This window comes from Glycine soja, chromosome 19 (genome assembly GCF_004193775.1).
Source record: "Glycine soja cultivar W05 chromosome 19, ASM419377v2, whole genome shotgun sequence".
Lineage (NCBI taxonomy): Eukaryota > Viridiplantae > Streptophyta > Magnoliopsida > Fabales > Fabaceae > Glycine > Glycine soja.
Window position 1 is genome coordinate 9,483,030 of NC_041020.1, and position 24,125 is coordinate 9,507,154.

Sequence of the window (24,125 nt, forward strand, 5' to 3'; positions counted from 1 at the left end):
TCTAAAACTCATTAATGGGCTCAAAGGATCCTCCAAAAAATCAAAATGAGTTTGAGAGAAAGAATATTTGGGGGGGGGGGGGGGAGATGAAACAAATCTCACCAAGAGGTCGCCAACCGAGAATGGTGGTGTGGCGGTGGTGACGCAGCGGAGTAGTGGTGGTGGTGTGGTAGAGTGAGATTGACCAGAGAGAGGTGTGAGGCAGTCTGGTTTTTTTTTTTTCTTTGGAAAGAAGAAACATGTGGGAAAAAAGGAACATATGAGAGATTTTAAAATTTGAAATTCAAAAAACAATTTTTCAAAAAGCAAGACAAAGAGAGGTATGATGAAAGACTAAAATGCCTTAAAAATAGACCATTGTCACGACTTGAACTTCACACTCCTAGAATTATTTAAAAAATCCTCAAAAGGAAAATTTAATGTTATATATATGTTAAAGTTTTATAAAGATAGCTCAATAAATGCGAAGAATGTGACCAAATGTTGTAAATAGATTTCCGAGCTCTTAATGAATAAAGGAATGTATGTTTAGGGTAGGTCCATTGTTAATAAATTATTTGGTTAGAGATTTCATTTTCTATTGAATATTAAGTTTATACATATAATGCACTTATACATTGTTTCAATTCTCATCCACAGAAGTTAATATTCTTTTAAGATGCTACAACATTTTGCTATTTACTTTTACAAGTATAACATTTAGTTTTGTTTTCAGATTAGTAACAAATACATTCCATAAAAGTTTATCTCGCCACTCTCTCTCTCTTTTCATAAGGGCTTTCCGCTTAAAGAAATCTTCTCTGATATGCATTAACTTGCTTATTTGAAGTTTAAGGCAATTGCCTTCAACAATGATTAATTATTGAATTATGTGAATTGGTCATTCAAAGTGTAGTTTCGTGATGTGTTTATTGTGTTTGAATTAGTTGTGAAATTTGTCGTAAAAGTGTAATTATGCTATCTGTTATATATAAGGGAAACAGTCTATTCTAGTATAATTTTTTTTAATTAATATATATATATATATATATATATATATATATATATATTATGATTATCACTATAATTAATGTATAAATTATTTTTTACATATAATGAGAATGGATATAGAAAGTTTATTTTCTAGATTGATTATAAATAAAATGTAAAAAAGTAAAACTTTTAGATTGGTTCTAGCCACAACTTAAAAAAAAAAAGTATATTTTCTACATTAATTTTTGCTACAATTGATCTAGAAAGTGACTTATCAGTTATGTTGAGTTATGTTTTTCGGGAGAATCTAGGGTAGTCTCAAGAGTTAAAAAATAATCTTGGAATGTATTAAGATTTATTTAAGAAGATAATATCTTAACTCATGTTATTTCATACACATGAATATGAAGATTAAACCTTTGATCATATATTTAAAGGACATGATTATCTATCAAATATATCATTATATATGGATTGATATGTTACTAATATAATTTTAAAAGTGTTTGGTGAGTAATCTATTTGTTTAAAATTTACCTCAATGTCGGCAAACAATGAGGAGAAAAAAAATATGAATTCCTTTTAATAAACATTAAAAACTCTATTTTTAGGTTTAAAATCCTTTTTGACCACTCAAAAAAATTAAGATATATTTAATTAATGTAGTTGTATAATTTTTCTAAAATTACTTTTAAAACTATTGAAATTCCATTCATTTTATCTTTCTATACTTAATTAATTAATATATCTCCACTTAGAAATACTTTTATAAAAAAAAAAAGTTGATGAAGCATACATGTTGAAGAGAATCTTGCAAAATGACTCAAAACTAACTTCTTAAAGGGTTCCTATATAAAGGACCACAAAGGTAGTACGAGAAAAAAATTCTCCAAACATACCGTAAAATAATTCACGAAAGGTTAGTTTATAAAAATTCGTTGTAGGAAGATAATCGAACCAGGGTGGTGAAGAGAATAATAAAACATATGTTAAAGAGAATCTTACAAAATAAATCAAAACTAACTTTTTTTAAAGGATTCCTATATAAAGGACCACAAAGGTACTACGAGAAAAAACTTCTTTAAACATACCATAAAATAATTCACCAAAGGTTAGTTTGTAAAATTTTGTTGTAAAAAGATAATCGAAGCAGAGTGTGTGTTGGTATTGTAAATCCTTCGATATTATTTTCAATTCCAACGGATAATAAAAATGATAATCAAAGCAAACCTGAGATGACACAAAGTCTCAGCCATGTTAAAAAAATAAATAATGAGCTCCATATGATATTTACCTAAATTTTGAAATAATTAATAAAAATATCCGTTAATTATTTTTCTCCAAGATCAAAATCAGATTGTGACGGATTATCTAGTATGCTGGGATGGACTAGCAACCCATGCATGCATATGCATACAACAATTAATCTAGAATAGTTTTTTTTTTTTTTTTTGACAAATTAATCTAGAATAGTTGGTTGGCAAAGTCTAAATTCAACATAAGTTACATAACCTGATTTTATTATATAAGTGAGTCTTTACAGCAAGTGTTGAGAGGGATAAGATCCATAAAAAAAAGTTACATCAAAGACTAAATATGTCAGCACTCATAAATTGTCTTTGCTATCACAAGGTATAAAAATGAGAAAGAGAAGTATACACTTCCCTCACCTATGCTGCAGGATAATCCAATCCCTTGTTATACATTGCTAAGATCTTATGTTCTCTGGGTACAAAATAGTACAAACAATCTCAAATTAAAGAACAGAAGATTATTTTCCCTTTGCAAATTTCTCAATCATTAATGTTCATTGACAATATCAAAAAATGGGAAGCCTCTTTGAGGGTCAGAATAACTTGCTTTGCATAAATGATGTCACACAGAATCACTCAAGTTTTCATGCCTTTTAACCTTCAATTTGCGATCCTTGCTTGAAAATCTTAAAATTCTGACCATCAGCTTTACACCATTAAAAAAGAAAAGGAGCACTGTCTACAGAGGAACCTCGACACCGCGACTATGCCGGTCACGGCCATTTGTTTCCATGAATCCTGTATGCAAGCTTCTTCTCCTTCTACCATGTTTTAACCTTGTTCCTCTTCTTCTATGACCTGAATACACCACAAAAATGACAACCAAGAAACCTACTCCAGAAAATGCCCACAAGCATATCACCCAAAACCTGAAAGAACTAGGCACCTCATCTTTCCGAACATCCGTTGATTCCTCCAATCGGTTTGTTGAGATATTATTGCTTATTGAATCATCATTTGCATCTATGTTGCTGACCCTTGAGACTCCACCTTCCTCCTTTTTCTCCTCCTCTTTTGATGTTGACAAGGAATTATCACTAGAACACCTTTTCTGGTGGTGCAGATTCAGTGCCTCGTTCAACATCTTAGCGCATTCAATGCTGAGCAGATCTCGCTGTAAATCCTCATTGTTTGCCGGATCAACTGGTGAGGAATCTGGTGGGTCTGGGAACTTGGCCCAGCATTTGTTGACTACATCAACGTTGCGCCAGTCTGCTTTGTCAAAGCTCCAATTCCCAACACTGAATCGCAATCCGTAATGAAAGACTCTATACTTGACACCCGGTACAGGAACATATCCCGGGTATATCAGTATCTCATTGTTTACAGTATGCCTTAATTTCAACTGCATCAATAAAAGAACTGGTTACACCGTTACAGCAGTGAAATATTTTTCAAACATTAAAGAGGAAGTAAGAAACAATGTAGTGCGATACACCATGAAAGAGAAACACACGTAGCAGCATGAAAGGGATTAGGGAATGAAAATTGATGTTCATTCAAGCCCACAACTGTGTCCTGAACAACTCACCCGAAAGTGGACACCATAAGACTTAATTTTGTTCACTCCCTTGAGAATAAGAGCCAATAATAGAATGTGCATAATGAAGAAAGCACTTCCCTTACAAATAGATAAGGCCCTCAATGTCCTTTCATAATAGAGGAAACATTATCACTAGATAACAGATCAATACAACCACATATGGTTTGTATTTACTTATATATTAGACATGCTTTTTCATATCCTGACTATGGTTTCTACTAGTCTTTCATTATTTTATTTGTAATCAGCTAGAACTCTCCCTGTTCAGTCATCATTCAACAGTTAACATTAGCTTCGCCTTCGTCCAAATGTAGTTAACTGAAGTACAGCCTATAACACTTTTGTGTAACTGAAAGCATCAAACCTATGGAGCGTGAACATTGACATGCAACGCAACATACAGTGTGTATGTGTGTGTATAAGCTTCAAGATTTACGATATCTTAATATATTTTCATATAGGAGAAAATGGAATTGGTACATGACAAAAGCAATTCAAACAATTCTTGTGTAAGTGCCAACTGGTACAATCAATCAATAATCAGGATAATAAAATGAATTCAACCTAACTTCATCAGATTTTGATATTATTTTAGTACATCTTAAACTTTCGATTGACAATGCGTCGATGCCTATAGACATTGTGCTCATACAAGCATTACTCAAGCAATCCTGTCTTATTCTCCTTTTTATTATTTTTTTGAAGGCATTCTCCTTTTTATTATTGAAAATTGCAAAATTGTTTAGAACAGACACAACCTCTGTTTTTCTTTTTCTTTTAAATAGTCATGGGACCAAGCCATTTCTATGTTGTGTCCTGCTATGTTGGAACTTGGAACCCAAAACATACATAAATTGAAATCAGCATGAAGACACATCAGACATGAAATCAACACAAAAACAAGGCACCAAAATGGTATGCATGCTTAAGAGGATCAAACACTTCCCCTAGATGCTCGAATGAAAGAAAATTTTCAAGGTAAACTAGGTTTTGCCAATTACACTTGTTTAGATGGGCTGAACAATTGGCTTTGTTTAGAAATAGAAAGCCATGAAAAGATGGCATTTTCAAGCTAGTGATAAGATGATATTTTCTTTGCTTCATTAATTTTATTTAGATCAAGGCCTTTAAAATTGTAATCATTCACACTGTATACCTTTACATCTAAGCATTTATTATCTATTTATTAGTTTATTTTTTAATGAATGAAGAAACTGGTGCTGCTTGGAAAAGCTTCCTGTTTGCATATCATAGAACAACAGAATTATTATTCTCAAAGTCGTATCCTGGAAGAATTCATGTTATATTATTCTACAAGTTATAATGTCCAAGCATCATCAAGTTATAATCTAAACTCGAGATGAGCCCTGCAAACTTCTCAATTACAGTAGCCACTCTACAATGCATGAGAAATTACAAACTAAAAACAAAAACTTACTTAATTGCAATTCCTGGTGGCAAGACAAAATTCAGACACACATTGGTATACCTACAAGAAACTAGAGAAAAGATGAAACATCTAAAATGCTCAAGGGAACTTGACTACTTGAAATTCAGGCAGATCTAACCTTAATCTTCAGTCAGAACATCAAGATTCAATATTGTCAGAAAAACTCTTAAAACAAAAATTATTTTGTTCTGCTCCCAGAAGTAGGGAAAAGTGTCTGACCCTTTCTTAAGGAATAGCAGCAAAGCTTTTACTTCAATTGCCTATGCTAGGATCAGGGACAGATTCAGGAATGCATCAAGGGGGGGCCGAAATTTTTTTTTATACAATATTTAAATATCTAACTTCTAATAAATAATTATTTAATAAATAAAAAGTTCCACAAAAATATTTATTAATAATTTTAGGCTAAAATATGTTTTCGATCCCTAATAAATATCCAAATTTTGTGTTTTCTCCCTAATAATTTCTTCGCTTTTTGCTCCTTGATAAAACAAAAAATTTGTTTTCGGTTCTTGGCACTTTTTTTTAGTCCCTATAAATTAGAGAATTTTGTGTTTGCTCCCTGATAAACTTTTTCATTTGTTATTAGTCTTCTTCAAAAGGACTAATAACAAATGAATTTTTTTTATCAGGGAGCAAACACAAAGTTTGTTAATTTATTAGGGATTAAAAAAAGGTGTCAAGGACCAAAATTAAAATTGTTTTGTTAGAGACTCAATGCAAAAGCAAACACAATTTTTTAATTTATTAGAGACCTAAAACATATTTTAGCTATGCTTCTTTCTTTATTTGGCAGAGATAGATCCAGCTACCATTGAAAGACGATCAATTTGTTTAAGGAATTTAAAACATTGATAGCAAGCAGGCACACCATCACAGAACCCTGGTAGTCTTTTTGGGAGCACATGTCTCCTATCAACCTAGTGATCATGGCTTCAGCCGTTCACCAAATCATGAAAGACATTTGTGATTTATAAGGAGTTCCCTCCTCCTTTAGGGAGGGGCTTATTGTTTAAGATGCTATAGCAAGCCATACCCTAAATTCATGAAGTTTAGCTCTTCCTACAAGATGAAAATAAAGGTCCATTTACCCCACAACAGTTTATGTTTAATTTAAGGCTTTATTTGTGGGAAATCTACTCATATCCTTCTAATATATCCAAAGAAGATTATTTTTTATGTGTTTGAACATATCATGTTAACTAATTTCTACAATATATATATATATATATATATATATATATGATGATGATGATTAGAGTTTTTGACATCCAAAAAAACTAATCTATGTTCAATTTGTGTGTTTGTCTTATTACATGAGTCTGATTCACTTGTGTGTGGAAAAAACAAAAAAAATTCATAATCATAAAAGCGAAATCACTTAAATAGCTATAACTGAAAATTGGGATTTGATTTGTTCCTAGAATAGATGTGATGGCCACTCGACTGAAAGCCAAAGGGTTGATGCTCATATTTGTCCTGGCTTCCTTGAAGGGTAGAACAAGTTACAGAGCAAGTAGCTAGCAAATGACAATAGGACACCATCTCCCGTCAAAGAGCCAAAGGTCAGCATTAATTGAAAAGGCTGCAAAGGGTCTAGAACTGAAAGAGGTTATATCTCTAAACTCTAATACTATGCCACCCATAATCATATAAACATGTAAGCTCAGTATGCATGATAAGAATGTAAAAAGAAAATACCTCTGCTGCACCAAATGAGTAACCATACATCTCACTAATCCACCCAGATTCATATATGTCTCCTGTTATATTTCTTGCATAATGAGCTCTATCAGCTCGGACCTCCTCAGTTTTATGCAGCCATAGCATAGCGAATTTCCGGAGATCATCAATATGCATAATGATTACACCACCAACCTTGTCACAAGCCTCAGGATGGCTAGTATGCAATTTTGCAAGCTCATTATCACAGCCGATAAGGTAGCTAGCATATAAAGATTAAAACATATAAATGAGTCATCATGCTGAATACACAAGATAAAACAGACATCAGCAGAAACATGTATGTACTGTACATGCCAATTGCAGTCAACAACATTGCATTAATATCAACAATAACAGATAACATAAAAATAAATCAAATTCACTAAGCTTACTCATAGGGAGTTGAAACAGGACGACCATGAGCAGCTTTGAACTCCCATGGTGTTATTGGGCCTCTCAAGATCATATCCGCATCAAGAATCACTATGAATTCAGCATCAATATTTACATGATTAAGCCAGTGAAGGACTGCAGCTGGTTTATTAATTGCTGGGTACCTAAAATAAAACAGACACACTATCACGTTTTTTAACCTATAGTATAAATCAGTAGACCACACAAAGCATTGAAAAGTTGTAGGCTCTTAATAACTGCAGGATACAGGTTGAAGCATGAGGTATCTTGTATATTATAGCAAACATAAGGCAGAAGTTTTACAGTATTAAAAAAAATAAGTTAAATTTAAGTTTCACAATTTAACTTTTAAATCATAACACTCATAGACTACACCCAGAACCAGAACCTTAATTTTAAGACATCAAATCAAGCACAATTTATGATCATCACATAAAGTTATCCTAATCATGCAGTAAATGTCAGTGCAGAAATAACAGGCAATAACTGAATAGTTCACATAATGGAATTGAAAATTGAAAGAAACAGAAAATTTTCTTTTACCAATCTCCTGTTAATGGATGTCGACTCATAGAAGGGACATAATGTGTGGGAGCCAGATCATGGCCTTTATACTGCTGTAAGTCCTCATCAGAGCAGCTGAGAAGTCTAGTGATATTTCCAGGCTGTCCACTTCTACGGAAACTGTGCATAAGTCCTACAGTCTGCCAATCAAAGTACGTGGTGCATTCTGTGGAAAAAATGGTATGGATTTTGGGATGTGGCTTTCCAGCACCATCATCGATATGTTCTTCTTTGATATCCTCCATCATTTGTAAAGTAGCAGGATTCACATATTTTGGCTGAGTTAGTTCTGCATAAGCTTTGCTTTTCAAAAAGCTCAAGTATTTAGACCATGTTGGTTTAGGGCAACCATTTGCTGCATGTTGTAATAAAAGACCTTCATTTATAATGTTTATGCACTCTAAGCTTAGAAATAGTCCTCGCCTTCGATTAGGATCAAGTTCCAACTGTCTTACCTGCAATAAATACTTTCCAATTTCAGCAAAACTGGAAAAACCTGATGCCATATTTATTTGCATAAATTCAGTATATTTGGACTAAAAGATGAAGTTAAAATGCTGAGTATTATAAATGCATAGGTCATGGGAATATATGCTTGCTTATTAACAAATGACAAAGTATTAATGCAACACACATGCTTTTCTATAACACAGGAATTTATTCTCCCACAAGACGATCACACCATGAGGGGAAAAAACCTGTTTTTTCTACCACTGTGAGTTTCCTTAAACAAGTATAATTGTTTACATACCTCTTTTGGGTAAGGAGGTTCTGGAAAGAGCTGGTTACATTCATATACAATTCCGTCATCATGGTGAGCCAGTTTATTGAATGACCAATTCCCAACACTAAATGGCAACCCATAGTGAAGAAGAATCGGCTCAATTCCCTCGCGAGGAACATAACCTGGGTAGATCATTAAGTTATCATTGATTTTATGCCGAAGTCCAACCTGTGAAGGGAGAACCCAAAGGGGAGGACAGAAGAAAACATGCAAAATAATTAGTGAAAACTGAATAGTTAAACACTAAAATGAAGTGCTAGACAGTTGGCACAGAGTTACAGTAGGTATATAGTTTATAATTCCTGAAACAAAAAATCGTGTTAAGGCATTGAACTCACTTCTGCAGCACCAAAAGAATATCCATACATCTCACTGATCCATCCTTTCCCATAGATGTCACCAGTTATGTTTGTCGCCCAGTGAGCCCTATCTTCCCGTACTTCTTCGGTTTTTGAAAGCCACAAGGGGGCAAAAACTCGCAGGTCATCTATATGAAAGGCCAAAAGCCCACCAACTTTGTCACATAGTTCTGGGTGTTTCGTGTGCAATTTAGCCAAACTGTTGTCACAACCTATTAAGTACCTGGAGAAATAATATAGAATATATAGCAAGTTTCAATGGTGAGCCAAGGAAAGAAACACCAATATGAAATACAAGATATAAGTACTCCTTTAAGAGATTTAATCAAGTTTCATAACTTCAAGAAAAGCTCTCTAGCTTGTGCATTAGAAAAAACCTATTCCCTGATTCATATCGTCGAGTGAATGCATTATGACCAACGTAAATGTAGAAAAAGGCTAAGGCATCCAGAATTTCCATATTGTTATAAATTGTTAATAGCTAAATGTAAGCTGTATTAGTCCATTAGCCTCCTTCCAAAATATCTGAAATGGAAGTGATGGGTAAATGTCTAGCGGCTTACACTACATCACTAAAAGAAAAGGTGTGAAAAAGAAACAAGTAAAAAATTAGTGAATACCCATAATATGCTGCAACAGGTCTTCCTTTCTCTGCACCAAGTTCCCAAGGTATAATTGGCCCTCGGATTATCATGTCTGCATCCAGAATGACAACCCAATCAACATTTTTTGCCTCCTTACTATGTTTAAGCCAGTGTACAACCCCAGCAGGTTTGTTTATTGCAGGGTACCTGCATAGTGGATAGAAGATTTATTTTTCGTCCTGATATCTTCAGCAAATGGTTCTGCTTTTGTAATAAGATAGGCACATGTTGTATTTGTCAAAGGGACATTTTAAAATTCAAAACACTCTAAAAGGGGTGATATGATATGGGAAAGAACAAACATCTAGCAGCTTTGGTGGTTTGAAAAAACATTTTCTGTTTTCAACTTTTGTTTTTACTTTGTTTCCATTTTTCAAATCTTTGTCTAGGAAACACTGAATAAATTTTTTTTAATGGTTTTTGTTCTCACTTTTTTCTGCATAAACTTTTGAAATCATGATACAAAGTGAAAACAGAAAATGAAAACAAAAAACATTTTCTCAAATCCAATGGCCCCTTACACAATGCCAAAATACTGGCAGAAATATTTTCATAATGAAGCAAGAGCATCAAGTGAATATTGTTGACATCAGAAAACTTCTTGCCAGCCTCACAAGTCAAAATAGCAATCACAACTATAGTAACACACAAATCCACAGCTAAATTCACAGAAAAATCCAGCCACCACACCTACCCCCATTATCTACACAAAGACAAAGTTTCAAGAATTCACAGATCCAGCCCCTGGACATGCCTAAGAAAAGATCAACAGCAGCAAGTGCTACACAACTACACACAGCAACACATCACGCAGAGTTAAAAACTGTCCTAGTAACTAATCAACATACATTGGACAACAAGAACCAAAGCTAGTGCCATTGACCTCACTCCACAACAGACCACACAAACCAATCCACAATCCACACTCCAAATTCCAAGAAGGACAAAACTTAAATGAAGTCCCATAGGTGTTTTTGGTGTTGTTTTCTAATCAAAATCGAACCTTTGCCTCAGTAATCTGTGTTGACCTTTAATACAAACCTTCATTACACGAATTACCAAAGTAAAACTCCAATTCCAATTAGAGAACACCACCAAAAAAGGCAAAAACACCAATGAAACTGCAGCTAACATTTCTCCTTCCAACTATCCCGCCACCCCCCAAGAAAAAAATTAACTTTGCAACACTGATTACTACAACTATTACTATTTTATGAGTTTTAAGGTTGGCTTGGTGATAAAAGGAGAACCGAACAGGGGAGACGTGGGTTTAAATCTCTCCACTAACAAAAAAAAAAAACTAACAAACTATAACTATTATTAGTTTTTGTTACCAGTCACCAGTTTTGGGGTGTCTACTCATAGAGGGCACCTCAAAGGTTGGTGCCAAATGCATCCCTTTGTAATTGTTCTTCTCCTCATCAGTGCAACTGAGGAGCCTTGTGATTGGTCCAGGCTGCTTGGCCTTCCTGTAACTGTTCATCAGCCCCACCGTTTGCCAGTCGAAATAGTTCTGACATTCCACAGAGAACAGAGTGTGGATCCTCTTCGCTGATGATGGGTGCTTCCTTGCCCCTTCAACATTGCTAACCATACGCACCAACATAAACACCATCAAAATCCAAACTTTCCCCATCCAAACTCGATTTCAGGGTCAGAAACCAAATGGGTATTCCCTCAAAGATCCGAATTTCATCTCATGACTCTGATCTCACTCACCCCACGCTGAGCTCGCAAAGCTGGAGTCAAAATTCGAAGTTTTGATAAACAATTATAATAATTTGAGATGGGATGTTATGGGATGGGATTGGAGGAAGGGAAGGTGTTGTTTTGTAGTATATTGTGTGATTTTAATTTAATACTAATTTGTGATTTTAATATGATAACAGATCAATAATAAAATTAAGTAATAATTAATGTGGGAACGAATCTGGAAAGTGCGAGTGTTAAGTGCAGTTGGTACTTAGTGCATACCATTAAGGCAAACGATCAAAAGGGGAATTTTTTTTTTCAAATTTAGTAAATGGAAATAAAATTTAAATTAATGTTTTGAAAGGGATAATTTATAAGATAATTTATGACTTTTAAACCAAAAGTCCTAAACTGTTTTACAATTATTATTATTATTTTTTTAGTAAAGTTATAAAAAAAAATTACATTTTTTATTTTTTATTTTTTTAACACAACTTTAAAATTATAAGAGTTTTTTCACACAATATTAAAGTCGTAATAAATTTATTTTCTTCTCGTAAATTATTTTATCATTTCAAATTTTTTAACCTAAGATCTTTTTTTAAAAAAATTGAAAATAATTTTTTATTTTAATTATTTAATGAGTTAATCTATATTTTATTAAGTTTTATTTAATATTTTCTATATTTTTTTAAAAAAATATTTAATATTTTTATATTATTTTACTTAATATAGTTTTATATTTTTTATTAATGTTAAGGATTATTATTTTTTTATAAATTAAAAAGTATTTAAAAAACTTAAATTTAAATAAAAATATTAAAAATGTATTTTGTTTAACAAAAATATTAAAATATTAAAATATTTTGTTACTAATATTAACATTTAATTTATCAAATAATATAAGTTTTTTAAAAAATTAATTAATTTTTATAATTAATAATTTCATAATTAATTTTTTTTATTTTATGAATTATTTTAATATTGATAACAGAAAATAACTTACTAATAAAAGTACTTATTAAAATAAAAATATATAATATATTAATATAAAAATCAACAATACAAATTACACATAAGCATAAAATTAAAAGATAGAAACAATATTAGTCATAAACTTATGATAATTATTACAATTATGTCATTCCATTTTACACAATCAACATTCTTTTATGTCTATTTAATATTTTTATTAAAAAAAATATGTAGTACATTTTAATGTTTTTAATTAAATTTAAGTCTTTTGTATCATTTTTTTAATTTATAAAAAAAAATAATCCTTAACATTAGAAAAAAGTATAAAAATATATTAAATAAAACTAAAGAAACATACATTAATTCATTAAATAATTAAAATAAAAAGTATTTACTATTTTTAAAAAATTAACTTACATGCCAAAAAAATTGAACTCGTAGAATAATTTACAACTTCAATGAAAAAAATTTCATTATAACTTTAAAGTCATGTTTAAAATAAAATAAAAATTGAAGTCATAAAATTCTTTATGGTTCTAATGATGAAAATAAAAAAAATTAAAATAATTTATGACTTTCAATTCAAAAATCTTAACTTATAATATAATTTATCTCTTTAAATTTAAATTTTAACCCATTTAGTAAATTTGAAAAAAAAATAGTGTTTGCCCTACTATTACTATACACGCATGTGAAATATGTTGTGTGTTTGTTGAATCTTCAATGCGTTGAAGTTTTTTTCTTGTTTTGTTGGGCAAAAAGAAAGGATTTTTCATTTTTTTCGTATATCTTGGTCTCGACTGTCACCTGGTTAGGAAGAGGAAGATAAAAAATATTCTCTTAGCCTAATGAATGAGGCGTCGTCATTTATAGTTCGTTTGCCTATTCATTAAATCCATTATTATTGTACGTGATAACTTGCACTTTACTTTTTCCCTAATTTAGAAGGAAAATTTATTCCTTTTAACTTTTATTAAGATAGCGTTGCATTTTCTTTAATTTTAGGAAAATATTTTGGCATAACTATATAAAAAACATAAATATGAGAGATGAAAATAATTATTTATATGTAATGTAAAATGTGATAAATTTAGATAATAGAAAAGGTTTAATCTCTATATATTGTGGGTGTAAAAGAAATATTTTGTCAACTAATCAAAATTCTTCGTTGATGTAATATTTTAGGTAACTATTGTAAAGTTAACAAATCCATCAAATAGGATGATTGTTGATGGATTGACAAGTGCATCAATTTGTCCAAAGTTAAAATAAAAGTTTGAGTGTCGAATTCACAATAACTTTGTTTGTACTTAAGTAGATGAATATTTTATTAATAAAAAAAGTTAAGTAAAATTGACTTGAAAAGATTATGAGAAAAATGATAATTTAAATTGACAGAAAATTAATCAAGTAAGAGAAAAAAATTAAACAAGAATTTAAATTAATTAATTAAAGACAGAAGAAATTAGAGAGTCCAATAATATTGTAAAAGTAAAATTAGAATATGAGAATATTAAAAACTTAGTCTACTAGAACTACTCTTTGATGTAATGTTAATGATTTTTCTCTATTTATAATTATTTTAATTTACATTTGCATATATTCTAACTTTGATTCCCCGCATGAAAGAGCTTAATTTATCTATTTTCTCTCTCAACTCCTAAAAATAGAGATGTATAACAGGCTAAACAAATATCAACATATCCCTAATGACGACTTTATTTAGATATCATTTTCCAGATCTATTAGAAAATAATGTTTCATAATGTTGCCCTTAAAACTTACCATGCAAATGGGTGATCAAACCATGAGTAATAATATTAAGCATGAGAAAAGAAGATGCATATATAATATTCATAAATAGATAGGAAGAAAAATTATATCAAGAGTAGTTGATTGTCAAGTTTCCAACATCTCATGGTCATAGATTTTTCTGCTTTGTTTGTCATTTAGAACTTAGTGTTTGCCGATTTATATGTCTTTTTCTCCATTTTCTTGAACTTGTTACACTCTTGGTGTTTTGTGTTTCAGGAGAGGATTTTCCCATGATTAGAGGTGCCCTAAGGGTTATTTGATGCATTACGAATCGTGCAGTTTGACTTTTGGAGCTTTGGAGGTCTTATGGAGGCAAAAAGAAACTCATTGGAAGCCTAGGAAGAATTGCACTACCATGCCAAAAAAAATTATATGGTTTTTTGGTGGACAACAATTCACATGATCATGTGAAAAAAATGAACAATTGTGCAACAAACTCTACGAAAAAAACTTGTATGTGTTTTTTTTACTTTATTTGGGCTTGAACTCTTTTTTGTTCATTCTTTAAATATGTTTTTTAGATACTGTTTTAGGGTTTCCAACTTTGTTTAGAGATAGCTTGGAGGACAATGAATTGCGTGCTCTTGATCACTCTCCCCCTTATGGTTTGAATCTTCTCTTTTGTTTGTTTGTTTTACTTTCATGGCTACCTACAAGTAGTCTTATTTTTTGTTTTGGGGGATTGGGCATTAGCCCTATGATTTATTAAATTAAGTAATTTTAATTTTACCTTTATGTGAATTTTTTTCTCGTTGATTTCCTCCTATTGCAATTATCTTGTTAGGCAAATTTGGCCTATGTTTGACATATATATGTTTTAGGGATTTGGGGAAGTACTAAAAAGAGAACCAAATACATCATAACTATTTGGAGAAACTTGACTGTAAAACCACGACAGTAGGTTAAACCCTAAGGGGAATAAACAATTAACACATAACTTAAAATGTCTAATTAAGCAAAATCACCATGAGAGTAGAGGTAAATTTGATTAGACACACTTTTCATATCTTGAAAGAGGACACAAGATTACCTTAGATTGATTTGCCTTCAATAAGAACTTATAAGAACACAAGAATAGTTAAATTATTTTATTAATTGTCATAGCATGAAATCCAATCCTACAAGGTTTTGATTATTGAATTTTAATCCTATAAATTGTTTTCCTATTTCTATAACTAATTTCTAAATTTCGCATTTTTTCTACAATCAATTCTCAATTTTAAATCTAATTTCATTCATTTTAATTCTATTTAAATTACAATTTCACATATCCTAATACACATCCTAGGTGGAAATAATGATTTTTTTACTTGGCGACATTGTGCACTTGTGATTTTTGTGTATTAATATTGCTCTAGGGCATGCATAGATGTGCTGATGACCTTTTTCATGTGAGTGGAAAAGCTAATAAACCTATGTTATCTCGTACTCCTCAACAACCATCTCCTCAAATAAGTAAACTTGAAAGAGCCCTTGTCCCAAGTCAGGTACACCATAGCCTACAATTTGGTTAAAATAAAATTTTTGTTATTTTATTTTACTCAATCTGCAATTTTGCCTCCTATAAAAATAGAGATATTTGGTCAAGGATTTTTATTCAATCATCAAATTTGTGGGGTTGGCCATTAATAAAAAAATGTTGACCACTAAATCATTGACATGATACCCTAATATTTATTTTTTTTTCCATTAAATTCTTAACTTATTTAAGGAGTTTTTTTAATAATTAATAATTTTAATCAAATTCTTATTAAATTAAGTGATTTACTAATCAAATTAGTAATTAAAAAAAAACCTAATACTATAGTGTCAGGTACAAATTTAGTTGTAAATATTTTCTTATTATTCGTGAATGTCCTAAAATTTTGGGTTGAACCAAAATCTTTAATTTTGAAAAATAAGACATCAAATATTTCTATTTTTTTTTATAGAGAACATAAATTATGAACATAATTTGAGTAAAATATAAGGATTAAAATTACAGAAAGAAAAAAATATATAGTAACGAAAAATGAAAAAAAAGTTAAACTACAAGAACCAAAATACTATTGTTTACGAAAATAAAGAATTCTTTCCTTCAACAATTTTTTTTTTCCTGAGTGCCTTAAAAAATGTCAAATACACCTAAAAAACAAACAAATAAAAATAAAACTGAGAGAGGAGAGAGAGAGAGAAAGAGGCGAAGAAATTGAATTGAAGTCTCGCTGGCACCCTCCGAAACCAATCTCAGGGTTTAAGCGTTGTAGAACACTAGAACCTGCGACTACAACATAGGAACACAAACGGTGTAAGCAAATTCATTTCGCTCTGTTATTTCTCCCTTCTTCACATTGTTCAATGATTTATAATCGCCATTTGCTTTCTTCTGCTACCAATCTCTACAAACTCACCCATCAATTTTCTCTTCTCTCTCGCGCTTATTCCTTCGTTTCCCCACCACCCTTTACCCAAAAGTTTACGTTTTTGTCCCCTCCATGGAGATTCCCCTCCACCCCACGTTTGTGCAATGGTTCAAACCTTGTGGGGATGAGAATCATGAGATGTTACTGCCATGACAGTGGTGGGGCTAAGGAGTGGACTGAGGAAATTGAGTACTTGGATGAATCTGGTGGGGTTATTTACAAGGGTAAGGGTGTTAGGTCTGTTGAGCCTGGTGTTGATGATCATGTGATGGTTGGTGAGGTGAAGAAGCCCTTTGTGAATGCCTTGGCTGTGGCCAAAATTGTTGAGGTTGTGAAGAGGTGGAAGTGGGGTCCAGAATTGGATACCCAGTTGGACAAACTGCAGTTTGTGCCTAACATGACTCACATTGCTCAAGCATTGAAGGTTGTTGGTGATGTTGATGCTTGTTTGAGTTTGTTTAGGTGGGCCAAGAGGCAGGCTTGGTATGTACCTAGTGATGATTGTTATGTCATGTTGTTTGATGGGTTGAACCAGAAGAGGGATTTCGAGGGGATTCAGTTGTTGTTTGATGAGATGGTTGGCGATTCGGCTGATGGGGTTTCGTTGTTTGCGGCATGTAATCGGGTGATTCGGTACTTGGCTAAGGCGGAGAAGTTGGAGGTGTCGTTTTGCTGCTTTAAGAAGATACTGAATGCTGGTTGCAAAGTTGATACCGAGACGTATAATTCGCTCATTACTTTGTTTTTGAATAAGGGTTTGCCTTATAAGGCGTTTGAGATGTATGAGAGCATGGAGAAAGCCGGTTGTTCGTTGGATGGTTCCACGTATGAATTGATGATACCGAACTTGGCAAAGTCAGGGCGTCTTGATGCTGCTTTCAAACTCTTCCAAGAGATGAAAGTGAGAGGTTTTCGGCCGGGTTTGAACGTGTTTGCATCGCTTGTTGATTCAATGGGGAAGGCGGGGAGGTTGGACAGTGCAATGAAAGTTTACATGGAGATGCGAGGTTATGGGTACAAGCCTCCCCCTACTATATATGTTTCTTTGATTGAATCTTATGTTAAGTCTGGAAAGTTAGAAACTGCTCTAAGGCTTTGGGATGAAATGAGGATGGCAGGGTTCAGGCCCAACTTTGGCTTGTATACTTTGATCATTGAATCCCATGCGAAATCAGGGAAGCTTGAAATTGCTATGTCTACATTTTTAGATATGGAGAAGGCGGGATTTCTACCCACCCCATCTACGTATGCTTGTCTCTTGGAAATGCATGCTGCATCTGGACAAATTGATCCTGCCATGAAACTGTACAATTCAATGACTAATGCAGGTTTGAGGCCTGGCCTAAGTACTTATACTGTCCTTTTAACTCTTCTGGCTAATAAGAAGCTGGTTGATGTGGCTGCCAAAATTCTACTTGAAATGAAGGCCATGGGATATTCTGTGGATGTCACAGCTAGTGATATTTTGATGGTTTATATTAAGGAAGGTTCGGTTGATCTAGCTTTGAGGTGGCTGCGTTTCATGGGTTCATCAGGGATCAGAACCAATAATTTTATTATCAGGCAGTTGTTTGAGTCATGCATGAAGAGTGGGTTATTTGAATCCGCCAAGCCTCTTCTGGAAACATATGTTAACTCTGCTGCAAAAGTTGATTTGATACTTTACACCTCCATTTTAGCTCATCTTGTTAGGTGTCAGGAAGAGAAAAATGAGAGGCATTTGATGTCTATCCTTAGTGCTACAAAGCATAAGGCACACTCTTTTATGTGTGGACTTTTCACAGGCCCAGAACATAGGGGACAGCCAGTGTTAACTTTTGTCCGGGAATTCTTTCAAGGTATTGATTATGAATTGGAGGAGGGAGCTGCTAAGTACTTTGTCAATGTTCTTCTCAATTATCTAGTTCTAATGGGGCAGATAAATCGAGCTCGATGTGTTTGGAAGGTTGCTTATGAGAATAAACTTTTCCCTAAGGCTATAGTCTTTGATCAGCATATTGCATGGTCCCTTGATGTTCGAAACTTGTCAGTTGGAGCGGCTCTTATTGCAGTAGTGCATACTCTTCATAGATTCAGAAAGCGCATGCTATATTATGGCATTGTACCAAGACGGATAAAATTGGTTACAGGAGCAACTCTGAAGATTGTGATTGCACAGATGTTGAGCTCAGTAGAGTCTCCATTTGAGGTGAGTAAAGTGGTTCTTAGGGCATCAGGAGATTCTGTCATGGAGTGGTTTAAGAAACCAATCGTTCAGCAGTTTCTTCTGAATGAAATTCCATCTAGGTCTGATATTCTGATGCATAAGCTAAACATACTTTTCCCCAGTTCTGCACCTGAACTTAGATCTCTATCTCCTCCTAAACCTCTCATTGCAAGCAGGGCAATGTAATCAGTTTTGCTATCTACGGTTAGTAACTGGTGTTTGAGATGTTATTGTTTGTCCAATGTCATGGAGTGGCGCACACTCTTCATGTTCTGAAAGCTGATGCTACAAACAGATATGTACTATTCAAGAATTTCGAATATAATCTATGAAGATTTATATTCTTTTCCCCCCAAATTTTTTGAAGTAGATGCATAGAGTATGCTTTTTCATGATTAGGTATTCAATATGTCAAATTAGGGTTTTCGATCTTGGTGAAATAAGAATTGGTTTAGTTCACATGCTAGAGGATTATTATGTTCTTATTTCTCAGGTTTTAATTAATTGTTAATATTGAGGAATTATTTGCCTTAGCCCTCTTTTGACTTCTCCCATTCTATTCTCTTTCTCTAAATTTTCCTTCATTCTTTTTCCTCTTTTCCCTGTGGTAAGACAGACTCTGCTTCAGGCAGTGGCTTTTCCTTTCAGTTTCAGGATGGGCTCCTGTGAAAAAGAAAAAAAAGGCATTTAGCAGAAGAAATCACTGAATTGGAAATTACATGCTGATATTGAATAACAGCTGAAAAATTGGAAGCTGGAAATCAGGGTCAGGCTACAATGTAAGACATTATTATGATGTCTGTTACATGGAAATTGGAAAGATATATTTGTCAGACTAAGCAAAGGCATTTTGCATGAGTCCTTTGACAATATCCCATTTTAGCAATTAATCTAGTTATGAATGTCATACTGAATCTAGTTCCCACTAGTTTATAAATGAGTCCTTTGACAATATCCCATTTTGGCAATTAATCCAGTTATGAATGTCATACTGAATCTAGTTACCACTAGTTTATAAATATTTTTAGAATTAACTGTTATACTAAAGTTGCATCTTGATATAATTTCGTAAAATAATACTACACAAATGTTTTCAAATAGACAGGATGGCTACTTGCTAGCCAGTATGTAATAAAACGTCATAGAATGATTTCGCTAGTAAATAGAGCAGCACATTATTGCCCCAAAAGTTATAGATAATTGTTCTGGATTTAATTCTTAGACATGTTTCCCTAGACTTTAAAATGATCATACCAAAGAAGGAATAATGATTGTTAATAAACAATCTATGCTTCTGAGTTACATTTATGCCTTCTTTTAGCTTGTGGGATCCTTTGGTAAAAAAGAGTACTAGCTGTTGGACGATCACTCTAGCTGTGGATTACTTCCATGTGCCTCCTTATTCTGAATTAATCTCAAAGTGGATTCCTAGGCTGGCATGGTTCTCCTTATAAAAAACTCTTTAAAATTGATATACCTGTATTTTATATCCCATATTCCATAAGTGATATTATTTTAGTTTATGCTTCGTGACTTCATTAAGTATACACTTTTACTGAGTTCATATGTTTGGCAACCTATGTGAATAACAAAAAGTACTACTAATATATGCCATTTTAAACAAATTTGATTGACCATGGTTGTACTTGTACCTATACCATAAAGTCATAAACACATCTAAAATACTAATTTCAGTAGAACCTTTAAAAGAAATCTGTTTTGGTGCTTTTGCAATCTTAAATAAATATTGTGGGATTTGCAAACTTAAATAAAGCTTTTTCGTTCTTGCATTCTCAAGCCTTGACGAGAATTTAGTAGGATTCTTTAGTGTTAACTGTTAACATTCAATTTTCATGTAATGTTTATAGAGTTGCGCTTGCATGGTTGGATGTTTTGCAGATAAATTGGTATGTGCTGATGATATAATACAGGGTACAAAAATATTGCCATGTTGACTGTTGGTACGCTGAGTTAATATATGATTCAAATAAGATCAAGTCATATGCTAGACAGCATGGATTCTGTTGCTATTATTGGCTGCAACTTGCAAGTTGATCATGTTTACTTGATGAAGTAATTAGTTCATCTTTTATTTATGTATTGTATTTATTATTTGTGTTTCAATCACAACATTAAGAAAGATGATGGGTTTGTGAGAGAGATATCAACAGGACAGGGATATAATAGTGACTATATACTCGTGATATCTATTTTAGTTATTCACAACAATTTCCTGCCTACTCCGTTCCCTATTTAATTTTCTTCTGATACTGTCCTACAGGTGCTTTTAGAGAAGTTTCTCCATGTCAAAACCGTGTTACTTAGTGTGTATTTTAGGGAAGTTGAAATTTTATCCCTAATTGTATTTTTATTCTTTATCACAGCTATATTGCTATTAATACTAGGATTATGTATTTAGAATAAATCCCATAATTATAGGGATTTGTCTCCCTAGAATTAGTTGTCCATATATCCTAAAATAGCCAGCAAACTCATGTACATATATGTCCAATGACCTCATAATTCGACATGAGAAAATAAAATATTATTCCTTCTAAATTTGAGATGGTATCAGAGCTCCTGATCTTTAGGAGCCTCTGACCGTGCCTGAAACCCTAAGTCGCAGCCCTCATTGTTGCGCAACCTTGAAACTTATCGCAGCCTTCATTACTCATCGCAGCCTTGATCTCACCCATGGCTGAAATTGTGAATCTTGTTCCTGAAATAGGAGACAAATTCCAGATTGCTGGAGAATTGCAGAATATTCATTCTGCTTATCGGTTAATAGGAGAGAATTATCTTAAATGGTCTCAACTCATTAGGACCATATTGAAGGGAAAAGGAAAGGGCAGTCACCTGACTGATAATGCCCCTGATGAAAAGGATGTCAAGTTCAAATCATGGGATGAAGAAGACTCCATGATCATGGCATGGCTGTGGAATTCAATGGTCCTAGAAATCAGTGATACCTGTATGTTCCTTAAATTAGCAAAGGAAATTTGGGAGGCAGTAGAACAAACCTATTCTAAGGCCAAGGATGCTGTACAAATATATGATGTAAAGGTGAAAACCTTGGGTGCCAAACAGGGGAACAAATCAGTCACAGAATATGCCAATCAACTCAAATCCCTATGGATGAAATTGGATCACTATCGAGTCATAAAAGCAAGGTGTTCAGAAGACTCAGTAATCCTTAAGGAGTACATTGAACAAGATAGAGTTTACGATTTTTTGGTAGGCTTGAATTCTGAATATGACCAGGTCCAAATCCAAATTCTGGGAAAAGAGAAAGTCCCAAGACTTAATGAAGTGATAGCCATCATCCAGAGTGAAGAAAGCAGGCGAGAACTGATGCTGGAAATCCCAACTGCTGAAAGCTCAGCAATGATAGCTGAAGGAGGAACAACCATAGTTGTTAACCAGAAGAAAAACGGATTTCCCAATATGGAGAAAAAACATGAGGAAGTCTGGTGTACCTACTGCAACAAGCCACGTCACACAAGGGAGAAGTGCTGGAAATTACATGAAAACCCCCAAGTCAAGAATGGGGGCAGCAAGGAGGTCCTAAAAAAGGGGGAGGACAAGGGCAAGCACACACTGCTAATGCTGGACATAGCGAAGAGGTTGTTCAGCTAAATCATGAAGAGATAGAAAGGGTAAGATCCTTCCTTAGTAAACTGGAGAAGCCTATATGTACGTGCTCCTTAACATATTCTGGTAAGTTTTCATTTTCTTTTGGACTTAATGTTTCAGATACACCATTTACTCACTACTGGATATTAGATTCTAGAGCCACAGACCACATGACCCCTTTACCCAAATACTTCTCCACATATTCTCCATGTCCTAGTAACAAGAAAATTTCCACAGCAGATGAAACCCTTATAACTGCAGCAGGACAAGGAGAGGTCCAAATAAGCCCATAACATTAAAAAATGTCCTTCATGTTCCTAAGCTGTCAACCAATCTGATTTCTATACAAAAACTCACAAAAGATATCTCATGTAATGTTGTTTTTTTATAGCAATTCTTGTATATTACAAAACAAGAACTCGGGGAGGATGATTGGACATGCTAGAGAATGGAATGGCCTGTACTATATAAAGGATCCTAATATGCCTACCAGGAGCCACTCTCTCATCTCTGAATCCACCATGACCAGCAAAGAGAAAATTCAACTATACCATTGCCGGATGGGACATCCTTCATTTCAAGTTGTAAAAGCGATATTTCCTTCCTTGTTTAAGAATTTAAATGTGGGGAGTCTGCATTGTGAGGTGTGTGAGCTTGCTAAACACAAGCGTGTATCTTTTCCATTAGTAATAAGATGAGTTCTTTCCCTTTTTCTCTTGTTCATACTGATGTATGTGGTCCTGCTAATGTCCCTAATATCTCTGGTGCTAAATGGTTTTTAACCTTCATAGATAATTGTACTCGCGTGACTTGGGTTTTCTTATTAAAACAGAAATCCGAAGTTAGCTCTGATTTTATTCAGTTTGTCTCAATGATTAAAAACCAATTTGGAGTCAACATTAAGAGAATTAGGTTTGACAATGTCAGGGACTACATTAATCTTGTGCTCAACTCTTTTTGTCAAAAGGAAGGGATAACCCATGAGTCTTCATGTGTTAACACACCTCAACAGAATGGGATTGCAGAAAGGAAAAATGGACACTTATTAAACCAAATCAGAGCTTTGCTTTTTCAAAATCATGTCCTTAAAATTTTTTGGGGGGAAGCCCTCCTTACTACCACCTACCTAATCAATAGGTTACCCTAAAAAATCTTAGAATCAAAAAGTCCCATGCAAGCCCTATCCTCATTCTACCCACACTTGGACCCTACAAATAAACTCCAACCTAGAATATTTGAGTGTGTATCCTTTGTACATGTTCAAAGTAATGAAAGGGGAAAACTGGATCCTAGGGCTGTCAAGTGTGTATTCTTGGGGTACTCAACCACACAAAATGGATACAAATGCTTTCACCCTCCATCAAGAAGATTCTATGTGTCAAGGGATGTCACCTTCAACGGACAAGACAACTACTTCAAGCAACCTCATCTTCAGGGGGAGAATGTAATAGAGGAAGATGAGCCTCTAATGCTTCCGAATATGACATTTGGACCTGAAATTGGGACAACTAGCACTGCTGTACCTGAAACTAAAAGAAGTCTAGATTTAGCAGAACAATCCCCTGATCCAAAAGCAGGACCTGCACCTCAACCTGAGACTAATGGTGGGAAATTTGGGAAAAATCTGATATATT

The 24,125-nt window shown here is 33.4% G+C and overlaps 2 protein-coding genes across 2 annotated transcripts; one reads left to right on the forward strand and one right to left on the reverse strand.

Annotated features, from left to right (window-relative positions):
• Positions 1-2,464: 2,464 nt before the first annotated feature.
• LOC114399210 (peptidyl serine alpha-galactosyltransferase-like) lies at positions 2,465-11,596 on the reverse strand. The gene is made up of 8 exons (XM_028361346.1): positions 11,103-11,596; positions 9,745-9,915; positions 9,104-9,347; positions 8,733-8,933; positions 7,961-8,436; positions 7,396-7,560; positions 6,980-7,223; positions 2,465-3,630 (listed from the first exon to the last, which is right to left on the reverse strand). The coding sequence occupies exons 1-8, from the start codon at positions 11,402-11,404 to the stop codon at positions 2,965-2,967; spliced, it is 2,469 nt and encodes an 822-aa protein (XP_028217147.1). The 5' UTR covers positions 11,405-11,596; the 3' UTR covers positions 2,465-2,964.
• Positions 11,597-16,534: 4,938 nt separating this feature from the next.
• Positions 16,535-19,215, forward strand: LOC114400809 (pentatricopeptide repeat-containing protein At1g79490, mitochondrial-like). The gene has a single exon (XM_028363446.1). The coding sequence runs from the start codon at positions 16,588-16,590 to the stop codon at positions 19,042-19,044; it is 2,457 nt and encodes an 818-aa protein (XP_028219247.1). The 5' UTR covers positions 16,535-16,587; the 3' UTR covers positions 19,045-19,215.
• Positions 19,216-24,125: the final 4,910 nt, after the last annotated feature.

Coding starts and splice junctions, on each gene's coding strand:
- LOC114399210 (XM_028361346.1), bottom strand. CDS start 11,404: ATGGGGAAAGTTTGGATTTTGATGGTGTTTATGTTGGTGCGTATGGTT. Junction 9,916..11,102: donor CACCCCAAAACTGGTGACTG/GTAACAAAAACT, acceptor TCCACTATGCAG/GTACCCTGCAATAAACAAAC. Junction 8,934..9,103: donor ATTCTTTTGGTGCTGCAGAA/GTGAGTTCAATG, acceptor CTCCCTTCACAG/GTTGGACTTCGGCATAAAAT.
- LOC114400809 (XM_028363446.1), top strand. CDS start 16,588: ATGATTTATAATCGCCATTTGCTTTCTTCTGCTACCAATCTCTACAAA.